General features: G+C 45.0%; 1 protein-coding gene across 9 annotated transcripts in view; it reads left to right on the forward strand.

The window, feature by feature from the left end:
* The window catches only part of AKAP13 (A-kinase anchoring protein 13), a 321,421-nt gene that overhangs the window by 124,859 nt on the left and 172,286 nt on the right, over window positions 1-24,276 (forward strand). For all 9 annotated transcript variants that reach the window (XM_059714583.1, XM_019477514.2, XM_019477513.2 and 6 more), the window contains one exon: window positions 12,221-12,517. In XM_059714583.1, the coding sequence (XP_059570566.1) occupies window positions 12,221-12,517 (297 nt within the window). The remainder of the gene's footprint in view (window positions 1-12,220; window positions 12,518-24,276) is intronic.

Raw genomic sequence — 24,276 nt, forward strand, 5'->3', positions numbered from 1 at the left:
AGTCCAATGGCAACACAAGTGCCCTAAAACAGATGTTCTTTCCTGTTCTTGCCGCATCCAGGAACGATTTCTTCAGCTGAACGGTTCTAAAACCTTTTGATTATTTAGAACTCTTAAAATAATAAAGACCAATAATAGATGCATCCCCCTGAATTCACTGTACATCATAGGTGTGTACTTATTGCAATAGGATCTTGTTTTATAATTTTTTTGACCATTTTGGATTCCCTTTGTCTTTAGATAGTCTTTTCCTGAGCTGCCTGGCTCAGCTGTTTCTTGTGTGCCCCATGTTCTTGGTATTACACAGCATAACCGTTGTACTTGCTGTTTTTGGGGGTCTACCCAACTCGGGGCAGCAGCTGACTGATTTTGCAGGCGGTTCATGGGGCTGGCCACCATTTCCCCAGGGTTATTGGGGTGCAGCTCCTCCAAGCCTCTGATTGGCAGAGGGCCCTGCCCCCCCCCAGCTGCTGATTGGTAAAGAGCTGTCCATTGTGTGGTCCAGTCCCTCACCACTGATTGGTGAAGAGGGGTGGGGCTGCATGACAGGCAGCTCTCTCAGCCAATCAGTGGCAAGAGGTTGGGGTAGCAGCCACCTTGCCTGTTTGCCTTTATGCCAGTAGCTCCCTTTGTGCTAGGCTGTATGGCTGGGATGACTGCTGGGAGGCTGGCAGGAGCCAACGTTTAATTTTTAGTAAGGCTTTTATTGTTTGGTTCACCCCCCACTGCCAGGATTTCACAGAGATTGCTGGGCAGGCTCTGGGCATCTTTGGTGTTCACTTAAAACCATTTGAAAGGACTTGGGAGATTTAAACAAGTTAAAGCTGGTCCAAAGCTATTTAAAACTTCCGTTTCAAAACCAGTACTTTAAACTCCACTTGAGAGGTGATAGGCAGCCAGTAGAGATGATGGAGTATAGGTGACTTTTGTAGAGGTGTCCCTTACCTCTGTCCTGTGACCAGCTTAAATAACATGAGACATTTTAAGGTGCAGTTCCATGGAGGGCACAGAGAAGCAAGCCAGTCTGGAGGTGACTAAGGCATGAATCATGATAACAAGAGCCCAGGTTAAAAGAAATGGCCACAGTCTCCCTGCTGGGCACAGACTGTAAAAAAAAATATATATATATATATATAATTTTTGGCTGTGGTTGCAGTGTGATTGTCCAACAGGTGGGAGGTCTAACAGGAGTTTCTGAGTAGACTGTCCTGTTTTTGCTGCCTGTGGAAAGAAAAACAGTAGCATTGTGTTCAAGTCCCTATAGAGAAGGTTTGCAGAAGACTAATGTAGGTAATTAATCACTTTCTGGAAGATTTAAGTTATTACTGTTAAAGCTACGCTGTGCGTGGAGGGAGATAGTGGATGGATCTGATGATCAAGTGAGCTTAAAGCAGAAGTATCAGCTGAGGTAGCTGAAATAACAGTTAATTTAGGACCAGGAGAATAAAACATATTTACTAGGATTTTATTTACCTTTGTCCTCAGGGTTAAAAATGGACAGATTTTACCAGTCCAAGGGCAGTTACTTTGTGGCCAAATACTTTTTGGCCACAAAACCAAATCCCCAGTCAGGTCTGATCTATCATAATGCAATAGCAAATATCAACTAAATAGTAACAGATATTCCCCAGTTTACAATGCCTGCATGCTTTTATCAGCTCGTTTGCCAGCCTGAATACATACCTAGCCGCAATACAATTAAACCTTTCTGTTAGTTCCAGTGTACTGACATGCAGCATTTATTTTGTGAGCATTACTGCTTTCCCTTCATTTGATAAACAAGCACTTCTCCAAAGTGCTAGCTTTTGCTTTTCCTGGTTGATCTCATATTCATAACCCATAATTTGAGATGTTTTCTTTTTTAAACCAGCTGCAAATGCTGATACTGCAGACCTAGTCTGAAACTACATCTAGCTTGGTACTTTGTGGTGTTTATCTATCTGAGGTTCTGTCTCCTCTGGAGCTGGAAGGCTGATTGCAGCTCATGTAGACACCCAGAAGCCAGCTCTAATCTACGTAGCCCAGGTACCAATGGCAGCAAACCTGTGACTATACAACCTGTAGCTGGTAAGTACCAAGATCTTGGGTCTTGCTGTCTTGGGCAGCCCTCTACCCAGGGATTCTCCAAAATTGCAGCTACAACTGATTTGGCAGTCACAAGGCACAAAATCAGAAATGCCAGGAGCAACCAAGTTGTTTAAAAGTTTTGTTGCAAAATCACTGCTTTAAACTCTACCTGAGAGCTCATAGGCAGCCAGTACAGATGGATGTGGGTGACCTCTGGAGAGTTCATAGATTTCATAGACTTTAGGGCTGGAAGGGACCTCAGAAGATCATCGAGTCCAGCCCCCTGCCCAAAGAGCAGGAAGTCAGCTGGGGTCATAGGATCCCAGCAAGATAAGCATCCAGTTTGCTCTTGAAGGTGTTCAATGTAGGCGCTTGAACCACCTCTGGTGGCAGGCTGTTCCAGACCTTGGGGGCTCGGACAGTAAAGAAATTCTTCCTTTTGTCCAGCCTGAAACGGTCTTGTAGTAGTTTATGACCATTCGACCTAGTCGTCATCCCTTGGGGCGCTCTGGTGAACAAACGTTCCCCCAGATACTGGTGGTCACCCCTGATAAACTTATAGGTGGCCATCATATCACCCCTGAGCCTGCGCTTTTCCAGGCTAAAGAGCCCTGGGGCTCTCAGCTTGTCATCGTAGGGTCTGCTTCCCTGACCTCTGATCATGCGCGTGGCTCTTCTCTGGACTCTGGAGATGCACCTTAACCTGGGTGCTGTGACCTTCTTCACCATCTTAAGTTTCATGAGAGATTCCAGATGCAATCCCATGGAAAGCACGACAGAAGCCAGCCAGTCCGGAGGTGACCAAGGTAGCTCAGGTCTGTCAGTGCAAATTGCCCTCACACCCCAGGCTGCACTGTAGGTATAACCTGAGGTTCTTCTAAGACCCCTCTTGTTCTGGTATTTGGAAGCCTCCTAATCGTCAATGCATTTCTGTTCACAGCATCCCTATGAGGTACTATTATCCCGATTTTACTGATGGGAACTGAAGCACTGAGAAGCTTAGTTACTGGTTTGCACAAGATCACATGGGAAGCCTATAGAGGAAGCTGAACCTGGGTCTCCTGCCCATTGCCCATATCACAGACCCCTCCTGTCTCAGCTCAGGACATGAGAAATAAATGGGAATATGTTGAATGGTCTCCTCGTTTCTGTACGTATGTATCATTAAGTGGACTGCATTGTACAGCGGGCACAAAGGACCTCCAAGCCAGGCTGTCATTAGTTGGGCTTTTGGGAAAATGAGCAGGAGGGTTTCTAAGGAGAAAAAGGAAATGCAGAGTGCACCTCAACACCCAGACAGTCTTGGAATTAAGTAGATAACTATATTCCCTCTTTGTCACAGACATATTTAACTTAAAAATAAATTAGAAAAGGAAGTGAGAAAAAGAAAAGAAAATGGGAACTTTGGGTCTACTTGACTCACATGTGTTGGTTTTCCTTGCTTTGTAAATCCAGTTCTGTGGCAGGAAATTACCAAATCTTGCCTGAATGATGACTGCAAGTTTTGGCTCCTTGTGTTTTGAGACTAGTTTTGAGTTTTCTAGCTTGTTCAGTGATGGTGTGAGAGTTGCTTCTGTAGCAGAGAACAGGCAATAGCAGTACAAACTTCCCCATACTACTAGCCAGTTTGCCTCAAAGCCTGATGCTGACCTTAGGGTTGAGGAAGGGAGTTCAGCTTCATATATCCATTTGTTCCTTGGTCTCTGGATGAAACTTCAGCTACAATTAATGCCTTTTTCTGGCAGAGATTGAGGTGGAGACTTACCCATGTGATCCTCGCCTACCATCTGCATGTTCATTTCAACCAGCGCACAGCATTTAAGTCTTGTTACTTAGAGTGAAGCTTCAGTAATCTCTTTCCCTTTTAACTGTGGTTTTGGGAAGGCAAGGATTCAATGAGAGAAGGGCTTGAGTCTCCTACGATCAGTTGCAGTAAGAAGAACTGGCAGCAGATCAGGTCATCTTGGTTAATATACTTGAGGGGAAAATGCGCACGTGTGTGTATAGATGGATATATCTATAGAGATATATCTATATTTATAGATATCTTGTCATTAAAGCAATAAGTAAGGTGTTCGTATGCCATCTGTTGTCTCAATGCCCATCGCTACATTTTTTTTTTCATGTATCCTTTTCAGAAGTTGCCTTGTGGATATCCAGTTTCTTGGGTCCTTTCCTGTACCACAGACCAGTGGGAGTTCTGCGCTGGTATCAGTGGCAGTAAAACTCGATTTTTAAACACCAGTTTTGCCTATTTCTGTTGGGTGCCACTTGTTAACAGTTCCTATGCAGTTGGGATATTGCAGTGTTTTCTTCCCCTGTGTATGTGGAAATATTACAAGGTCTCCATCATAATCACTACCCGCTTCTGTAACTTTCAGAAACAGGATCTGCCTAAATATTTTGCAACATGTTTTATATTTGGATTTTTTTTTTCCCCCCTGATTTGACTGCGGCTGTTTCAAGTGACCGAAAATTACATAAAGTACAATTAAGATGTGAAAACCTTCATTTAAAATTTATAATGAATTATTGTCCTGCTTATTCTTTTTTTCTACCACTGAATGTTTGCCACCTAGGAAACTGGTGTTCGTTGAAAAGGCCATGCTCTCTACTTTCCAAATAATTTTTGTGCTGGAAGACTGAAAGGATAAACAAGTTGCGTAACAAAGGATCACTTGGCAATAACAGTCATGCGGACTTGTTTTAAAATGTTCTTAATTACGAAACAATAAAAAAACACCCTAAAATAGAGTCAAACTATGTAGCCAAGAAAAGTTCTGTATTACAGTTTTTCTGGTGTACTTAAGTGCATTATGCAGACTTATTAAAAAGAAATGAAGCCAGTTCTCACCGATACAAGCCATAAGGAAAAAAACTGGTGAACAGGGCATGGAAAGTACTTCTGAGTGGGCATTGGAGGGCTGTATAAATCCTATTGATTTTTATGATGATCCTGCAGTAACAGGACCCTCAGTGTATGGTAGAAGTAGAAGGATTTTTGGCTGGGAGACAGATTTTAGTGTTGAGGGTTTAAATTGTTGAATAAGGTCTCCTGTCTGTTGTAATTACACAACCTATTTATATTGCATAAAGTAAGTCCTTGTCCTGCAGAAGTGGCCACAGTAAGTCTATAAGTTACACATTCATGTGAGCCCGTAAGCTTCATAAACAGCTCTTACCCTTTGAAGAAAAGGAAAACTCACTTCTTTGGTACCAGGAGGAGGATCTCTTAATCTGTGTCTGAGAACCACTAGAGGGCATCGTTACTGGTTTATGGCAAGCAATTACATTACAGACAAACTAGACAATCTTTTATTTTCCTTTCCCTGCTTAAATCTGTTTGAATTAAAAATACAGAAGCTCATCTTGTCATGGTGACATGGAAAATACAATTGGGACAGGAATCCTTAATCACCTACCAGATGAACTTGGCATACATTTCCAGTGTGACTTTAAATAGTTGTGGATGCTCAGGACCAATTGTTCAATGTGTTAAATAAGACTCCTAAGTGCCGGAGGCTTGGACAGGATTTCCACTTCTTAGTTGGGTAGGAAATGAACTCATGTTTTAGTAAGGTGGCTCTGTTTAGCTGTAACTGTTTTGTTTCCATGTGTGCCTTGTCTAATGATAAGGAGCCTGCTGGGAGCTGCCACCACCCTTTCAAATGTGCCCTCCAGAGGAAAGTATATTAGACACAGACAGGCTTAAAAGCAAGTTAACCATTTGTGGTTCCCTCCTTGTAGCTTCAGAGTCTCCACATTTTTGGTTCTGCGTATAATTTCACAGAATGTCTCTACAGACCAAAGGTGTTTTTATTGGCTTACTTTGGTTCTCTTTGAATAAATTCATGGGGACCCGAAGCTCGTGTTAGCTCTCTCGCTATCGATAGTATGACGTATGAGGAAATATATACATTGTATATTTGTATATACATATATATCCTCATACATTGTACTATTTCCTGAAGCTGGTACAGAATTTAATGCGGCACTACAGCTAGGACAGGTCAGACCGGTAGCCATAATTAGGTTTAACTTTTGATCTGAAGCATTTCACCCGCTGGTACCTAGTCCGTCTTATATTTTACCAGCAAGTCAACTTACCTGCATAACGAAGCTGCAAAAGTGCCTTCCAAGTTCATATTGTAGGGCTGTTTTCACAAGGTCACATTTCACTTGATTTCTAATTTTTCCATTAAAAAATAAAATCAAATCTGTTTTTTCCATGTGTTATTTTATGCAATATGTATGCCCAGAAATGTACTTCTCTTAATGCTAGAGCTTAACCAGAAAGGCCAATCTAGTTATAAGACTTAAAAAAAAAAAAATAATAATAATGTCATTTCATTTTATAAAAATGTTCTTAACATGTGCCAGTTCCTGGCAGAGGGCTGGCTTGGATACGGATATTGGTTTATATTATGAGCCTAGACTCTGTCTTAACAAAGGCTTTGTCTGGAATCTCGAAAGCAAGTGCCAGAGCACATGAAACTGAGAACAACGGGGGGTCCAAGTTGTCAGGGTCATTAGTGGCTCAGTGGGAGATCTTCAGGTGAAGAGCAGCTTCATTAGCTCTTTCATATTATGAATTTTGTAATTTGTTAGCAAAGAGAGGAGGTTATGGGGAAAATGAACATATTGGAGAGGAAATCTTTGCATCCCTACCCTGAAATGTATAGGTTGAAAGTTGGTTTTATTTTTTTACAATGTACCCAGTCATATGCTGGCACCTCTTAAATCGGATGGGAAAGATGCACGCTGTCCTGAGAAGCTTGCCAACTTAAATTAGAGCTAATGAGATGCAGAGAAATGGAGGTAACTTCAGTAAGATGATACATGTCAGGAAGACATGGGCGGCACGATGAAGTAACACTTGGCCTATAGAAGGTTTTAAAAGGTTGCAGAGTCTGTTAATTGTCTAGTGTCATGAAGATGTTGTGGCAGAAATGAGTACAGATAAGGAGAAGCTTTGCACAGGGCAGCAAGGCAGTCCATGTGGAGCTGAGGTGTGGAAGCAAGCACAAAACGGTTGGGATATTAGTGGACAAATGTATTCTGTAGGCTGGCATCCCTGGCAGAACATTTTGGATTGCTATTGTGATATAATTTGGTAGCATACAGCCGTCATACTTTGTATCACTTTCCCAACCAGTAGGTTTAAACTCTTGAGGGAGGGAGGGGTGTCATAGAAGGTAGGCACAGAGGAGGTTGATGTGCCTGCAATTTTACACTCTGAAACAAAGAAAATTGCCCTCCTTCACCCTGTACATCCTTATCTTTCCAAGTTAGGTATTGATGTCATCTTCCTTGAAACACACACACAAAGGAAACAGGCAGCCTTGCTGATTCATTTACTAAAAAAGCAAGAGTGCTATGAAGTTACTTTGACTTGCTGGCAAAAAGTTGAGACACAGCTTTCTGTGATGCTGCAGATAAAAAGTGGTTGCAGACTCTAAATATTCTGTATAGTTAACATAGTTCTGTATAGTAAACATAGGGGACTGTTTCGCTTACAAAGCAGATCTAGGCTTGGGCAACGTTGGTGAGCTGATACTACCATGCATCCAGGAAGTATGCTGTTAGAGCTAATGGTGTTAAGTCCAGTTTTGCCTGACTCTTGTCCTGGGCAGGTCACTTACCCTATGGCGAAATAGATTCTGCTAATTACTATAAGAGCACAACATTTATAAATCATTATCCCATAGGAACATCAGCAAATTTAGCTAACATCTCTAATGCCATTTGACGCACTTTGTAAAAAAAAGAGTTGTTGAAGTCCAGATATTGTCAAGGGTGGGGGGTCTTTGAAGCCGAGAGCAATTTTCTCCCGCTGCCAGTGGTCCCTTCACAAGGTTTATGTGTATTCATGTATCTGAAGCGTACTTGCATGCACCATTCCAAAGACATTTCAAAGCAGGGGGCAGAGAGCTCTTGAGCAATCTTAGTATTTGCTGTGCTCCTTGCTTAATTGCTCCTCTTGCTTTTGAACTGTTTGCCAAAGTCAGAACCTGTCCCAGACTTTCACCCTGACTCTGACATTTTGTCAGATGTAGGGAAGGAGGACATCAAAGCCTCTGAGGGGAAAGGGTACGTTGCCCTTTAGAACATTCCCCTTGGTTTAGCAGAACACTTGTTTGATCCTATTAGATATAAATGAATTGTCAGCTCCCTCACCTCCCTTTGAAAGCTACATTGGATATTTGTGGGAGTTCCAAAAGACCATGACTGGCCGCCAACCAACACACAGAGTCTGGTTGCTTCCCCCTGTGCTACACTTAATACCCATATGGTTTTGTTTTAAATTGGGTGCAGTAATCCTGATATTTGGGGCTCGCTCCTCTCTTCTGTTCATGGGAACGTTTGTTCTGCATGGCTAGTTGACGTCTGTTATGAGACCCTGAATGCCGTGCCAGCTAATTTGGCAGTGGGAATCCACTTATCCCACATGGGATTTCTCTTGTTACTGTTTAAACTAAAAAGCCAGTGAGCAGTATCAGATAGGCAGAAGAATCGCTTGGTTTCATGTAGGAGGCGGTGGAAGCAAATGACACCAATTGTTTTCCTGGACACCAGCTTGCTTTCACTTGATAACTGCTGCTTGGCTGTGCTGGAAGAAGTGCTGTTTAAATCTGAGTGACAGGTGGCTGTCAACTCACACATCTTGAAGATGGGATGCTCCTGGAAAAAGAGAAAATTAGAGTTCAAAAATAGCAGCAGCAACCCAGGGTGTGTGTGTGGGGGGGGTGGGGAGGGTGTATGTGTTGGAGAGTCTTAGATTCTGAAATGGTTTTGAACTTTACAGGCTAGTGAATTGCTATCTCCAGTTGCTATCAGTGGTTGTTCTAGAGAAGACAGAGCCTTGACTGGGATGATCTAGTTGGGGATGGTCCTGCTTTGAGCAGGGGGGGTGGACTAGATGACCTCCCGAGCTCCCTTCCAACCCTCAATTTCTATGATTCTAAGGCAGCGTGCAGGACCTGAGCTGCTTTTTGTGGGTCAAGGCTCTGTAATTACTGTGGTAGGTACAATTTTATCCATCCTGTTGTGAAACAGGGATAGATTCACTTACTAGGCTCTTTCTAAGTAGATTGCTAATCCTACTAGCCTGAGGAAGACACAAAAGGTGGGGCTAGTGAAGTCCAAGAGCAGTAACCTAGTGAGGCGCCTCACCTTCTCTACCCTCCCCTACAACCTGTGCTGCTAAGATTTCTATTGGGGTATTATCCTCAGCTCCTGAATTAGCCTTACGTTATCCTATCCTCATAAACCTATTGTTGGTGATGGATATCATCAGCTGGTGCTGGATCTGGTTGAATTGCAGGTGTGAAAAGACCAGTTTCGCCATCTGTACCATTTCACAGCCCAGGCTCCAGCCCTTGTCCTGAGTACCATTTTCTGAAACGGTGCTGAATTCAGTCTTCTTTTCTCCTGCAGTTAAGCACTTGCAAGGCAGCTAGTAGGTTTCTGGTAAGTGCGAAGCCTCATTCCCCAAAACCAGAGCCTTCTGGCATCTCTGAGGGGCTGTAAAGAGATGTTTCAGCTGTTCTTCCTCCCCAGCAGCCCCTCTTTCTTTATAACCTCCTCTTCTGTGGAGGCCTTTGTAAACTGTCTCAATTGCCAATCGTTTTCTTAAGTAGTAGTGTTCTGTTAATATGATGCTTGACAATTTGACTGCTTCCACAAAACCCCCGAGTAGGAAAAATGGAGTGACAGTTCTGCTACCGCTTGACAAAGCTTTGAACAGCTGCAGAAGTGTTGGATCCGACTGAAAAGTTTCTCTTTGCTACCGCAAAGATGAGGGAACATATTTTTCTTTTATAAGTGAATGGAAGAGCTGAGACCCCCTACACCACCAGGGCAAGACTTCCTGCTCACCACTGGTATGTGGGTAAATGGCATTTTCAAGCCTGTGTATAAAAAAATCCTTCGTCCCGTATATTTAATAAAGAATAAATAAATAGGGTTTGATCAACGTAGTAAGATGCTGAGATCATGGGTAGAGAGAGAAGCTTTTCCAGTAATTAGTGAAGGGTCCATGCTGTTCTGGCAAAAACAGCAATGACGTTGGTCTAGCTTTGGAGCAAGAGACAGAAAGAGACTGCAGAGAACAGTGAACTTGAAACACAAACCGTGTTATTAAAGGGGCTTGTCTGGCAAATACAAATGCTGGTCATGCTGAAAAGATGATATATTTTCCCCTTGTAAATTGCAAGGAAGTTTATTTTGCATTTTCTGGGGCTGTGGAACTGCTGCCCCGCTGGGCCAGCCTTTCATTAAAATAAGTAAATGAGAAGTTAGCAGAGCTGTGAAAATAAGTTGCTTTTTTTTTTTCTTAATAAATATGAAAAGAAGCAATTTCCTTGTTCTCCAGAATGCAGCAAGCTTAGTTCTGCCATGTGAAACCAAATCCAAATGGCAGGTGCTGAATAAGAGACCTGATCACGTATACACAGCGTATTTGAAGCAGGCTATGCTATTTTTGTAATTGTTGCTTTTTTGTTGTTTGAGCAAAATTTATGAAGGTCTAAACACCGATGCAAGATGTAGCTTTGTAACACCTGCCCCTTTCTCTACTTCAGATGGGCTCCTGGGATCTTTCAAACATTTTTAGAAATATGATTTTTGTTGAACTGTGAGGGTTTGATTGTAAAAGTCCTAATGGGAGTTCTGTGCCAGATGCACCTGACTTTTTCACTAGGGGCTCAGGTGCTTTGGTACCTTTGAGCATTTTTCCCTGAGTCCATTAGTGGTCTTGAAATGGCCTTTTGGTGATAGAAGGGAGTCTACTCCCATGACTCACAGCGACCATGAATGGAAAGGAATTCAAGAGGTCATCTATACCAGTGTTTCTCAATCCATGTGTTGCAGCCCAAAAGTTGCAAAAGGGTCATGAACCAACTTAAAAAAGGATCAGACTTTAAAAATGGATTCTCATTTTAAAGGAGAAAAATGTGGGAAACTGTGGCTTTTCTCTTTCAGGCTGGCAGGGTTCCCTCCCACCCCCGCTTCACACACCTACCCCCTGCCCCACACACTGAGGGGCTGGGGGCAGGGGACCGTGGGTTGGGAATGAGGGGCACTGGGTCAGGACTGGCCATTGGTGCTTACAAATGGGTCCTGGTACAAAGAAGGTTGAGAACCACTGATCTAGACCATTCCTCTTTCCCAAAACAGGATCAAACCTAACTAGTCCTGACAGATATTTGTTTAACCTGCTCTCTAAAGCCTCCAATGATGGAGAATCCACAGCTTCCCTAGGTAATCATGTCTAGTGGTTTATTATGTATATAGTTGGGTGTTAAATGATTAAAAATATAAATTGTAATTAATTGTGAGACTTAAAAAACGGTTGTGATTTAATTGCAATTTTAATCATGCGGTTAAACAATAATAGAATCCCAACTTTATAATAAATATTTTTGGATGTGCACACACATACACAAACCCTAGACAGTCCCAAGACCTGGTCCTCCAACCCCTGTCCCCCCATACACTTACCTGTATCCAGCTGATGAGTCTGCTCCCAGGACCATGCCTGTGTCTGTCTGGGCAGCAGCAAGTGGGGAGGGACTGCTTTTCCCTCAGCAGCACAGGCAGACACACACCAGCGACGGGAGAGGGGCTGCTTTTGCAGAACAGGCAGGTATGCAACAGCGAGGGGAAAGGGGCTGCTTTTGCCCCACCGCCAGCAGTGATTAACATACATAAAAAAATGAGTGCAAAATCAAATTAACACATTAATGGCAATTAATAGTACTATATAGCTACTGTCATTTTTCCTGGAGGCAAGTCTAAGTCACCCTTGCTGCAAAGCAAGCCCATTACTACTTGTCCTATTCATCTGTGGACATAGGGAACATTTTATAATCTTTATAATTTTTATAATATGATTCAGTTCTGGAGAGGAGAAATCTGAGGAAAGATCCTTATTCACCCCTCTGATGATGTGATTCTGAATAATATGAATAGAGCAGTCCTGTTCAGGATTTTGTTACTCTATAGTTCGTCAAGTACTATTATATGGGTTGTTATAGATATCATGGTATCTCATGCATGATTTCATTCATAGGATCTTGTACTGTTCAGACGCATTTCTCTTCAGTCTCTTTCTCTATTATCATTATGTTAATTTCTTTGGTTTTATTTTCAGGCCATGACTGCTGCGAGACAGTGAAAGTGGAGCTTTGTGCCTCCAAGGAAGGGCTTCCTATTCTTGTGGTGGCAGAGGACAGGTTTCAGTTCATTCAGGATGAGGCCTATGATGCAGCTCAGTTCCTAGCAACCTGCGCTGGGAATCAGCAAGCACTGAACTTCACAAGATTCCTGGATCGGTCAAGGCCACCCTCTGGGGACCTGAATTTTCTGGATGAGAAAGTGGCTTTGGCATTTCGACATCTGAAATTGCCAGCAGAATGGAATGTGCTAGGAGCGGATCAGACTCTGAACGGTGAGAAGAGTAGCTGCTCCTGTTGCTCTGTGTGTGTATCTGTATGTGTAAATCAAAAGGGGTCTAGAAAGGCTTCTGTTAGGGTGAGTTTTTCCATCCATAAGGGGGGATCCTCCCAAATGCCAGCCAAGGTTTTTCTTCTAAGATCCTACATAAATGTATGTCAAGAACCTAAGCTTTCAGATTTGGCCATGCAGTAGATGCAAGGTCACAGCTTTCCCCAATACCTCATGCATATCCATTGCATTTAGAGCAATGCCTCTCTTTCTCATAACTTGGGATACACTCCAGTACTTTGCTGTATCTCTTTTTTGTACTAAAAACACTCTATTGTCCTCGGTAGTCTGGTATTTTAATGCATGTGCAAAGGGGTGATTGTTTCTGTACACAGGGGTATATGTGTGTCAGTACTATAGTGATGAGTGTTATTGGAAAGCTTGTCACTAAATAGTAAGGGTGACTCAGGCTTATCTAGAGACCTTGTCAAGTATTAGGCATGCCAAGTCCTCCTCTAAGTTCCTGACTAGTATACCTATGTGGAATCGTGCATTCATTGCATGTCATGTGGGAACGGAAAGGAAACGCACGTAGATTCACAAGATGAGCTCTGGTTTACATAAATGGCCGCGTTACTTTTTTCCCCAGTGATTTCTGACTGATGGCTTCACACACAGAACATGGTTGTAACGTCTGTACTGCTGAATCCCCTTTTACGAGAAAGGCACAGTTATGAACTCTGGCCAAAGACACTTCTGTGTATGCTAGTGTGGCAGGTTTGTTCCATTCATGATAGTTTTCTGTGACATTTTGTGGTTTGCAGCGTATGTGGTTTTCAGAGAATTACTGACCACCGTTTATTTTTACTGCAAACACAAACACACAGGAAGGCAATTAAACTAGCATTAAGAAACATTCATAATTTTGCTCGTTTGGTGGTTTCTTGCATAAAATCTCAACTAGCACGTCATCAGTTGAAAGAAGAAAAGCACATAGGGTTTCTAGCCTTTCCAATAAGTGAAAAGTGGTCTCAGTTGACGAAGAAGCTGAAAACCACATTTGAAAGGGTCCTGTTTTCAGAGATGCTGAGAACCACTCTCACTTCCACTGCATTTTGTGAGTTCTGAAAGCTCCTGAAAGTTGGACTGCTAGGATTTAAATTGACTCACTTGGGAAAAAAATCACAGAAAATTAGGGTTGGAAGGACATCAGGAGGTCATCTAGTCTACCCCCCTGCTCAAAGCAAGACCATCCCCAACTAGGTCATCTCAGGCAAGGCTTTGTCTAGCCAGGTCTTAAAAACCTCTAAGGACAGAGATTCCACAACCTCTCTGTTCCAGTGTTTTACTGCCTTTCTGGTGAAAAAGTTTTTCTTAATATGTAACCTAAACTTCCCTTGTTGCAACTTGAGACCGTTGCTCCTTGTTCTGTTGTCTGCCACTGCTGAGAACAGTCCAGCTCCATCCTCTTTGGACCCCCCTGCAGGTACTTGAAGGCCGCTATTAAATCCCACTTTGGGCTTCTCTTCTGTATACTAAGTAAGCCCAGTTCCCTCAGCCTCTCCTCATCAGCCATGCCCCCCAGCCCCCTTAACCATTTTCACTGCCCTCTCCTGGACTCTCTTCAATTTGTCCATATCCTTTCTGTAGTGGGGGGCCCAGAACTAGACACAGTAATCCAGATGTGGCCTCATCAGTGCTGAATAGAGGGCAAGAATCACTTTCCCTTGACGTGCTGGTAACACACCTACCAATGCAGCCCAGTATGCCATTAGCCTTTTTGGCAACTAGGGCACCCTGACTCGTATTCAGCTCATTGTCCACTGTAACCCCCAGGTTCTTTCCTACAGAGCCACTGCCCAGCCAGTCAGCCCCCAGCCTGTACTGGTACGTGGGATTGCTCCACCCTAAGTGCAGGACTTTGCACTTGTCCTTGTTGAATCTTGTGAGATTTTTCTATTGGTCCAATACTCCAATATGTCAAGGTCTCTTTGAATCCTAGCCTTCCCCTCAAGCATATCTACTACCCCCAGCTTGGTTTCATCTGCAGACTTGTTGAGGGTGCACTGTATGCCATCTTTCAAGTCACTGATGAAGATATTATACAAAACCACCCCCAGGACTGACCCCAAGGGTACTCCACTTGATACTGGCTGCCAACTAGACATTGAGCCATTGATTACTGTCCTCTGAGCCTGATGATCTAGCCAGTTTTCTATCCAACTTACAGTCCATTCATTCAAGATATACTTCCTTAGCTTACCTGTGAGAATATTATGGGAGACTGTATCAAAGGCCTTGCTAAACTGTCTGGAAGTCATGAAAGTTCAGGTGTGAATAACACCTGTACAGTGTCTGTTAAAGCCTCCAGTAAAAAAGAGAGGAACTCCTTGTGGCCCTGGTGTCTGCTGGGAAGACCGCGTACATGGTGTCTATTAACCTAACATAACGGGGATGAATAAATGTGTTGTCTATAATGGGATTAAATGCATTTAGCAGTAAGGAATATATAACTGTACCCACACTGGTTCACAAAAGTGTTCCCTTACAACAAGTCCTCCCACATGTCACTGTTTAAAGGCAGTTCATTGATCACTTGGTCTGTTTTGGTTCCTCCTGTCAGCTAGCCTTTTGTGTAGGAAGGCAATGGCTTTGGCACAGATAAGATATTTTGTTGTGATGTTGTCTAACCAGCTAATATTTTCGGATATGGTGACCCTCGAGTTGAGGCCTTCAGAAGGTGCAGTATCCCATTGCTAGTATAAACATTTATTTTGCTAAACAGTTTCTTTCCTTCAGGGAGCTCCATTTGCTGTGCCCATAAGGATATCTCAGCTCCAGGGGATAGAGAAGTAGCTTAGACAAAAAAGTGCACAGTAAATGCCTATCGGCTTGCACCACTTATAAAATGCCATATAAGTCACTCCTCCTCCCTGCCCCCCCTCCCCAAAATGCTAATAAAATTGCTTGCTCATTGCCACCACTCCCAGACCAGCAGAGTAACACCCAGTTACAGCTGGTCAGAATCTTTCAACTAATCTTTTCATCTGGATGTCCGTGCTTAAACTGAACCACAGTTTATAGCAATTGATATTGAAGAGGCCAAAGAACTAGCAGGCTGCAAGGAAGCATTCCAATACCCAAGAAACCATGTGACCTGCTTATCCATGTACTGTGCTTCATGTTCTTATGTTCACGTTAATATTCCTCCTTACTGTAGTTGCGGTATGCTTTTAATCCTTTTTCTTTTCTCTAACATTTCAGCATATTTGATACCCTACACCTGTGTGTGAAGGAGTACTCACACTCTTTTTAAGAAGTAAAGTTAATGATTTTCATTGTTCTTATATATTTGCCCAATTAGGTTCTTCATTCCCTGAGAGCTTTCCATTATTCAGGTGTTCTCTTTCCAAAGACCCAGACTTGGAAAAAAAAACACCCATCTCCCTTAGCTACAGGTAACGACACCCTTAATAGGATTATGTACAGCTGCCATAGGAGACTTGAAGTCATACCAGCACAACATACTTGTACTTGCACATATACATACATATGATGTATGAATGTACCACATTTATCTGAATAGATGACCCACCAATAATTAGATTCTGTTAATTGAAAATGTATACATTTGTTACAATTTTCCATGCATAGAATCTAATTATTGGAAAATTGTCTTACATTCATCCTGCCCTACCACTGTAGGCAAGAGGGACGGGGGAGGTTATGGGGGCAGTCAAGGGGGAGGCAGTGGTGCGGGGGGACAGGTAGTTGGGGTATGTAGTAGGGCATGTGGTGGGGGGTTGGTGAGGGGGCAGACAGTGGGGGTAGGCATGCAGTTTGCCCCCTGCCACCTCTTTCCCCCCCCCCACTTACCTCCATTTTGTCTGTTTCCTGCAGTCCAGCCCCCCCCCCCCCCCCAACCTTTCCCCCTCCAGGCCACTTCTGCTCCCTGCCCCCCAGCCCCACCACAACCTTGGGTCTCCTCCCTTCTACCTTCCCCTTACTTTTGCTCTGGCTCCAGGAGGCTGTATCCATACTGCCTGCGGCACAGAGCGTGGCTTCAGCCTAGCCCCGTAGCAGCACCGTAGAGCCAGCACTGCTGTACAGGGCCAGGCTGTGCTTCATGGAGGTAAAGCCTGCCAACACCAGAGCAGAGGTTTTGGGGAGGAAGGGGGGGCATGTTGCAGTGGGGAGACTGGGGGCAGCAGGGGCCCAAGGCTGCAGGGGGTGAGGGGGAGAGGGGCTGGAGCTGCAGCAACTGCATACCCCTACTACTTCATACTCGATTGTAAGACAGGGTGCTCCCCCCCACCATGTTAAATGGGGGTGAAAAACCTTGTCGTTTAATCAAGTAAACACAGTACATGCACATGCGTGTGCACACATTCGTATATGTGTATGTACATGCATCTGCACCAGCACCCCAGAATATTTAACATTTTTTTAACAAGTGTTGCTGGATTGGAAAAATTCACTCCACCCAGCAAGTCAGTAATCTTAATTTATTTCAGACTGACTTCTGTGTCGTCTCATCTCTCAGTCCCTCAGTCAGTCCAGTCTGTATCATTTTTTTTCCAGTTTTGCCCTGTCAAAGTAAACTGAAATATGATAAACTGATGCTGTGGAAAGAAGTTATTTCTTTATATGTGAGCCAACCAAAAACGTTGCAAGATAATGTATTCTTTCCAAAAACTAAAATTTTATCTTTTTTCCAAATGTAGTAAAAGCAAAACTAAACAGCATGTTCCAAACCACAGTGTTAAGTAGCTAGCACAATTGAGTGATGAGCATGTCTGGGGACTCTGGGTGGTGTTGGCATATCAGGAGTGATGATGCAGGTAATGACATCCTGCATGGTTGCAGGAGGCACAGAGATCTCTGTTCTGAAGTTCTACTAATTAAAAAGATTATCAGGATTTTTTCTTTTCTTTTCTTTTTTTTTTAAATCTCTTAAGGTTTTTGTCAGTGGCCTGCTCTTGTAATTTGCCATGTCCATCTTACAGCATTCCTGCCCAGCTTTCTGATTTGCTAAGGTAACCCATTTAGCAATAATCCCCATAGCAATTTTGAATGCTGATGCTAGATCACCTGGAAAATATTTTTTTCTTTAGTGTGTATAAAATCTCAGTCCCTTAAGCCTTTCCGCATGGCAGGTGCTCTTAAAAGGTGTAATCAGGTTTCATGCTCTTTGAGTCCGAGCTGTAGTCTTCTCAGAACGTGGCACAACAACCTGACACGCAGAGCTCACGGACCTGGCTGGAAAGCAAGAGGATGTCGCGTGTTGTGTTCAGTCCTGTCCCAGTGGTTAGCATTAGCTGCTTATGGTCATGCTGACTGGTTTATTTTTATGATTATGATTTTACTGCTACTTCTGCCACTCCAGGCTTCCATTTCACAGCTGATATCCTGACATTAGCCCTGACATCCATGAATAGATGCAAGTTGTTTAAACCCTATTCAGTTTGCTCTTCTTTGATTCTTCCCTGCAATCTCTCTTCTTTCTTTCTCTTTCCACTCCCCTCTCTCACTCTTCTTAGATGACCTAACATATCTATTGTGTGGGGTAACTAAATTATAGCATTGTACTTGATGCTTATAAAATTGCTCAGATTTGATGGTCATTACATTAATTAGTGTCATCTACAGTTTAGAAAACAACAAAACACAGCCCCAGAAAGTAAAAAAAAAGTGATGGTAAACTTTGGCATTGATAGTAAATTTTAAAAAACCTACTGAAAAGTCCCCGTCGCACATCTGTTTATCTGCATATCTCAGAGTGCTTGTGAAGAGGGGTATTATCAACCCTCCCACACAGATGAACAAATCAAAGCACAGAAAAGTGAAGCGACTGGCCAGAGATCGGCTGGCAGAACTGGGGATGATATAAACCAGGTTTTCTGACTTCCCAGGTCTGTGTCTTATCCATTGGACTACTCTGGCTTTTATCAAGGCAGCCGGAAGACTTAAAACCAATGGGCTAAATTAATTTGGTAGCCTAGGAGAAGCAAATGCAAAACTGAAAACTCTGTAGAACGGTAGAGGTCAAGAAAGCAACACTGGGCACACTAACAGTATCACTCCTTGGCTTGAATTATGTCTTTCATCTGATGCATTTAAAGGGTGAAGCAGTTCATATGCTCGTGTGATTAATGGGTGGGGATGGTGCAATCCATGGAAGGAATGTGCTCAAACCCTACAGGTTACAGAAGGGAGCCTCTGCTCCCTGCATTTGCAATTCTCTATTTCCCCTCTTTTCTTCAGCAGTTACATCTTCAGATGGGAACTATTTTGTCATCCAAAACTTCTTTCTCAGACAAACCTTTCTGATGTCATACTCTGTTACCCATTAATCCATCACGACTTTGAGAGTTGTCAGCGCTTGGTGCAGAATGCGCGTAGTTAAGGATTGCCAGTATCCCAAACACCGAATCACCTGCAGTTGCCTTTTAGTGCTGTCTGCCTCTTATTAAAAGTCCACTATATCTTGCTTAAGAATATAATTAGTTTGCTGGCATATTTACTGTCCGTGACGCACTCATGGTGCTGTATGTCCTGAGTTGTATGGTTGATACTTAAACCTGAAGCTATTATCAAAACTTTAAAAAAGGCCGTAAGACGCATGCTTTGCTTTCAAAAGTATCATTAGTGGGTGGCTATTGATTAATGGTACATTAGCAAACAGAATGTAACTAAATAGTGACAAGATCCAGAAGAGCATAATGCTAGTGTAACCCTTCTGCCAGGCATTGGGTGGCAATTACAAGGGCTGAGTTCAAATTTAGAGGCTTAACACACATTTTTTTAGATCTGTCTCAGGCCAGTACCCAGAAACCTAGGACAGTAGATTTTACTAGAGTGTTTCAAAGTGAACATGCTTCCCCTCTCTCAAGCAGCGTTCAACTAAAACAGGGTTTATTAGAGGAGAAAAGGGAGCAAATACACACAACCTTAAAGTAAGCATTAGTTGAATCCTGAGCCAGTTTAATCTGTCACTGGCAACCAGTCTAAGGGAGCTACCACGTAACTTGCTTAGTTGGGAAGGGAGACTCACCTAGCATTGACATCCAAAGGCTTTACCACCTATGCTTCCTAAGCATGTGAGGGGATGGGTAGAGAGGCCCATGACAGGACCCTGCTACTCCTTGCTGCTACTCCAGGGGCTCTACTGCCTATGACAGCCAAAGTAGCAAGTGCTGGGTAGAGAGGCCATCACCGGAGCTGGTGCCACTGGTGCTGGGGCACGCTTCTGGGTCGCTGCTGCCATGGATTGCTGCTGCTCCTCTTACGGGTCTCTTCAGTAGGTTTGTGCAACCCCAGCTCTTGAATCCTGATGTACCTCCAGGGATATTCAGTTCTTTTAAGCTAGGGGCTGGCAATTATTTTGGCTGGAGGGCTGCTTAATGAGTTTTGGCAAGCTGTCAAGGGCCGCAAGGGTAGCCCTGCCCCTTGGCAGGTGCCCCACCCCCTGGTTACCATCTTGGGGCCAGAAGTCCCTCCTCTTGCCCCCAGAAGTATGGTGGATTTGCCATCTTGAAACTGGAAAAAAAACCAAATTGTATACTAAAAATCAAATGTTGACAATAACAACATATTTTAATTTTATTTCAAAAAAATATTCTTGTCCAGATTTGAGTGTGTGTTCATGTGACGTATATAGACGTGATTGCATAATAGCTCAAAATGAGGTCTTACTCTTGTATATTGTAAGGGAGTGTGAAGGGGTGGTGGGTATGGAGAGGTAGGTATGGGTTTGTGTGTGTGTAGGGGATGGGTGTGTGGATGTGGTGGGGAGTGTTTGTGGGAATGGGTGGGTGGGTATGGAGTTTGTGGGGTGAGGGAGAGTGTGGCTGGGGTGCCTAGGTTTGCGGTGGGCTGTGCGTGGCATGGGGTGTCTGTGTAGTGGGGTATGAGTATGTAGCAGTGAGCAGGGCTCCCCCCCAAAGAATGTGGGTGTGTGTGTGGGGAGAGGGTACAGGTGGAGTTTGTGGGAGGGTGGAGTGGGTGCAGTGTTTTTGGGGTGTGTGATTGTGTGTGGGGGAGGGTGTGGTTGTGGGGTTTGCAGGGGAGGGTTTGTGGGTATGGTGGGGTGTGCATGGTTGCCCCTGCATATGCCCCCCTGAGCCAGTTAGCATTCTCCTTGCAACAGTGCCCTGTGGCACCTTCCCACCACCGCCAGCAGCGCACAACCCCAACATGCCCCACACCCGCTCCGGACTCACCCCCACCAGAGCGGGTCAGCTGGAACCTGGTCACAGCCCTGACCCAGGCTGGCTTGTGCTGCCTGCCTGTGGCACATCCAGCTGCCCCCTTGGCATGCATTGGGGTTAGGGCGGCTCCGCAGCTGGCCTGCCTTTCTAGTCCCCGGAGGCAGCGGCAGCTCCTTCTGGCTGCCACTGCCATCAGTTCCAGCCCCACACTACCAATGGGGACCCACACTGCACAGCCCTGACCCCGCGCACCTGCTCCAGGCTCGCCTGCCCAGGCTTAGCAGTGGCAGTGCGGGTTGCTCAGCCTGGCAACCCACACTGTGCGGGTTGCTCAGCCTGGGGTAAAAGCAGCTTCTCTCCCTCCCACTGCTAGCTGTTCCCTGCTGCAGCCACCTGGAACCCGCCTTTGGGCTGCTCTGCACCGCCACCGCTGCCCCACGGGGCAGCCCAAAGGCAGTGGTGATGGCAGCAGCCCTGCGTGGTCTCTGGGCAGCTGCAGCAGGGAATTGCCAGCAGTGTTGGGGGGGTGAGGGGCCATTTTTACCCCACACTGAGCAACAGCTTTTGTCCCACACCACCACTGCTGGGCCTGGGTGGGCGAGCCCATAGTAGGCACAGGGCACGTAGGATCGGGGCTGTGCAACGCTGGTCCCATGGGGCTGGTGGCGGCAGCAGCAGCCAGAAGGAGCTGCCACCACCTGGGCTTCCTAGAAAGGCAGTCCAGCTGCAGAGTCACCCCATCCGTGTTGTGTGTGCCCAAGGTGGCAGCATGTGCCATGGATGGAATGTGCCTGGGCTAGGGGACTGAAGGACCCGCTGTGGGCCATATTTTGCCTACCGCTGTTTTAAGCTATGGCAAGTATCTGGTTTTCTTAGGAGCTTACCAGAGGGGCTTGTGCCTGTTGTAAGCACTTTTCCTTAAGGGGTTGGTGAGCCATAAGTCCGTCCAGGAAGTGATTCCTGTCTGGAATCTGTTTCTCACACTGCCGGGAATTACATGTCAGATCTCTGCCAAGCTTGCAGTGAGTGCTGACTTTTCAGTAACTACCATTACATTTGCATACCTGCAGACTTCATAATTTTGGAAAGGTAGGTTGATGGACACAGAATCTGATCCACCTGCCCTTTACAATTGTATACTTTAACCCCAAATGGTAAAACCCAGGCTCACAAACTGCAAGAACAGGTACCAGTAGCCTTGATACCCCTGAACATGGATACTAATGAAGCTAGGTAGAGACAGGATACACAAAGTTACCCTTAATAGAGCATAAGCATAGCTAAACATCTATAACATAAGCCAGTTATGCAAATATGAGATGAAAGATAATGGATTGCTTGTTTTGCAGTGACAGGAGTTAAATACAATTTAGGATATGTAAAGGTAGAGATGGAAGGGATTTGGAAAAATTAATGTTTGAGTGAAATATCAGATCTCCCTTGCCTCCTGCCCCCACCTCTTTTTCCCCCACAGGATATTTAAATATTGTTAAACCCCTGGTATGCACAGGGGTCTCCTTTTTATTTGGATGGGTTAGTTAACTAGAGGCAAAAATCCAGCCCTTGGATTAAATGGGGGAGGTAGGAAATTCTTTGTATAGGAAAATTCTATGTAAGTGCTCCTGCTAGGACTTAAAGCCAGAGGTTTTTTGGCTAGAGGGTCTTGCCCCTCAGCTCAAGGTCAGACTGATCATTGTATTTGGGGTCAGGAAGGAATGTTACCCCATGGTCAGATTAGTAAGGACTATGGGGGTTTTTGCCCTCCACTATTGTTTGGGGGGGGGGGGGGGTGGCCTGCCACCTGGGACCTTTTGAGCGTATATTAGCAACCTTTTACAGATTCAGGACATCGGCTGCCATGGTCCACCTGCTTTACCTGTAGGGTATTATGTCTTGTGTTGTGGTTTGCTCGAGACAAACTGAAGATGCGAGACACCCACTGTATGAGCATCCCACAGCACACAAACGACTGACGTCGCACAGGAGCTTCCTCACCAGCACCCAGCCTCTCAATGCCACACCCAAGAGACATGACTACAAATGTGGAACGAGACTGAAAAAAATACCTGACTGTAGAAAAAATGCACGTCCAGAGGCCGAGCCCTTACCACGAGGGGTTGACGAACCATGGCAAAGGTGGCGGTATCTCAACCACCTATGCACGGGAGTTGGACACTCCAAGGAACTAATGAAGAAGTGGGGCTATATTATATCATTTGTTTCAACCACCTGTGACTGTGGCACAGAGCCTCAGACTGTGCCACGCCTGCTGCAGTGCCTGCTACTTGAAAACACATGTACAACGAAAGATCTTGCAAAGTACAATGAACAAGCACAAGCATGCATAACAGAATGGTCGGATGTGGTATAGAGACATGAGAAGAAGTCTTGTGTTGTCAGGATTGACAGTAGTTTTACCAAGAGATTAGATTATGGATTTGTATAGGATGATTTGGATAGGGATGATCCTGCCTCAGGCAGAGGGTTTAACTACATCAATGGTTCTCAGCCTTTTTTTGTACTTTTTTTGACCCACTTGTAAACATTGGCCAGTCCTGACCCAAAGCTCCTCATCCCCCCAGCCAGGTTGGTGCTCCTCACTCCCAGCCCACTGCCCCAGCCCCCCAGAGTGTGGGGCTGGGAGTGGGTGTGTGGTGTTGGGGGGACGAGCGTATGGGGGGCATGCAGTCTGGCCAGACCAGCATGGGCACAAGCTGCCGCTTTTGTGACCCAGCAGGTGGGTCACAGCTCAGGAGGGTGGAGCAGGGCAGCGAGACTAGTTGCTGCTGTTGCCACCACCTTAAACCCTGTGGCACCAGCAACACGAGGTATAATGGTGTGGGGGCACATTGCCCTCCTGCTACTGCAGCTCTACCCTACCACCATGGCCTGGCTGCCAGCAACTAGTCTTGCTGCCCTGCTCCACTCTTCTGTGCTGGGACTCACCCGCTGGCGCATGGAGGTGGCTTATGCCCTTTCTGGTCCAGCCAGGCTGTAGCCCTGTGCCCGCTCCCAGTGTGTTGCCTGTGGTCCTCCCCGCTCCTCTACACATTGCCTGGGCTAGCCCCCCCCCCAATATTTTGTCTATGCTTTCTCCCCCCGCAAATTAAATTTACTTACGGGAGATTCTCTCTACCCTGCAAGGCTGCCATGTGCATGTGAGTGCGTGCACATGCACATGGCTCCCCCTACATCCTGCTCCCTGCAGCCCCAAGCAACCCCTTGCAGGCTGGAGCACTGGCAGCCTGCAAGGGGAAACCCACTCTTTCCCATGTTTTTCTGTGATTGTTCGTGACCCTTTCAAATATTCTTGCAGCTCACTTTTGGGTCACGACCCATGGCTTGAGAAACACCGGACTGGATGACCTATGGAGGTCCATTTCAGCCCCGCTGCTCTGTAATTTCTAAATAGCAACTTAAAGTTTCTGAAGTATCCCGGTGGCCACCAAACTGCACTGAAGTAGGGTAATTACTCTCTAGGAGCATAGGAGCAGCATTCTGAGAACCAGGCAACACTCCTTTTAGAAACTGCAGAAGAGTAGACAATGGCTGC

Source organism: Alligator mississippiensis, chromosome 11 (assembly GCF_030867095.1).
Source record: "Alligator mississippiensis isolate rAllMis1 chromosome 11, rAllMis1, whole genome shotgun sequence".
In the NCBI taxonomy this organism is placed as follows: Eukaryota; Metazoa; Chordata; order Crocodylia; family Alligatoridae; genus Alligator; species Alligator mississippiensis.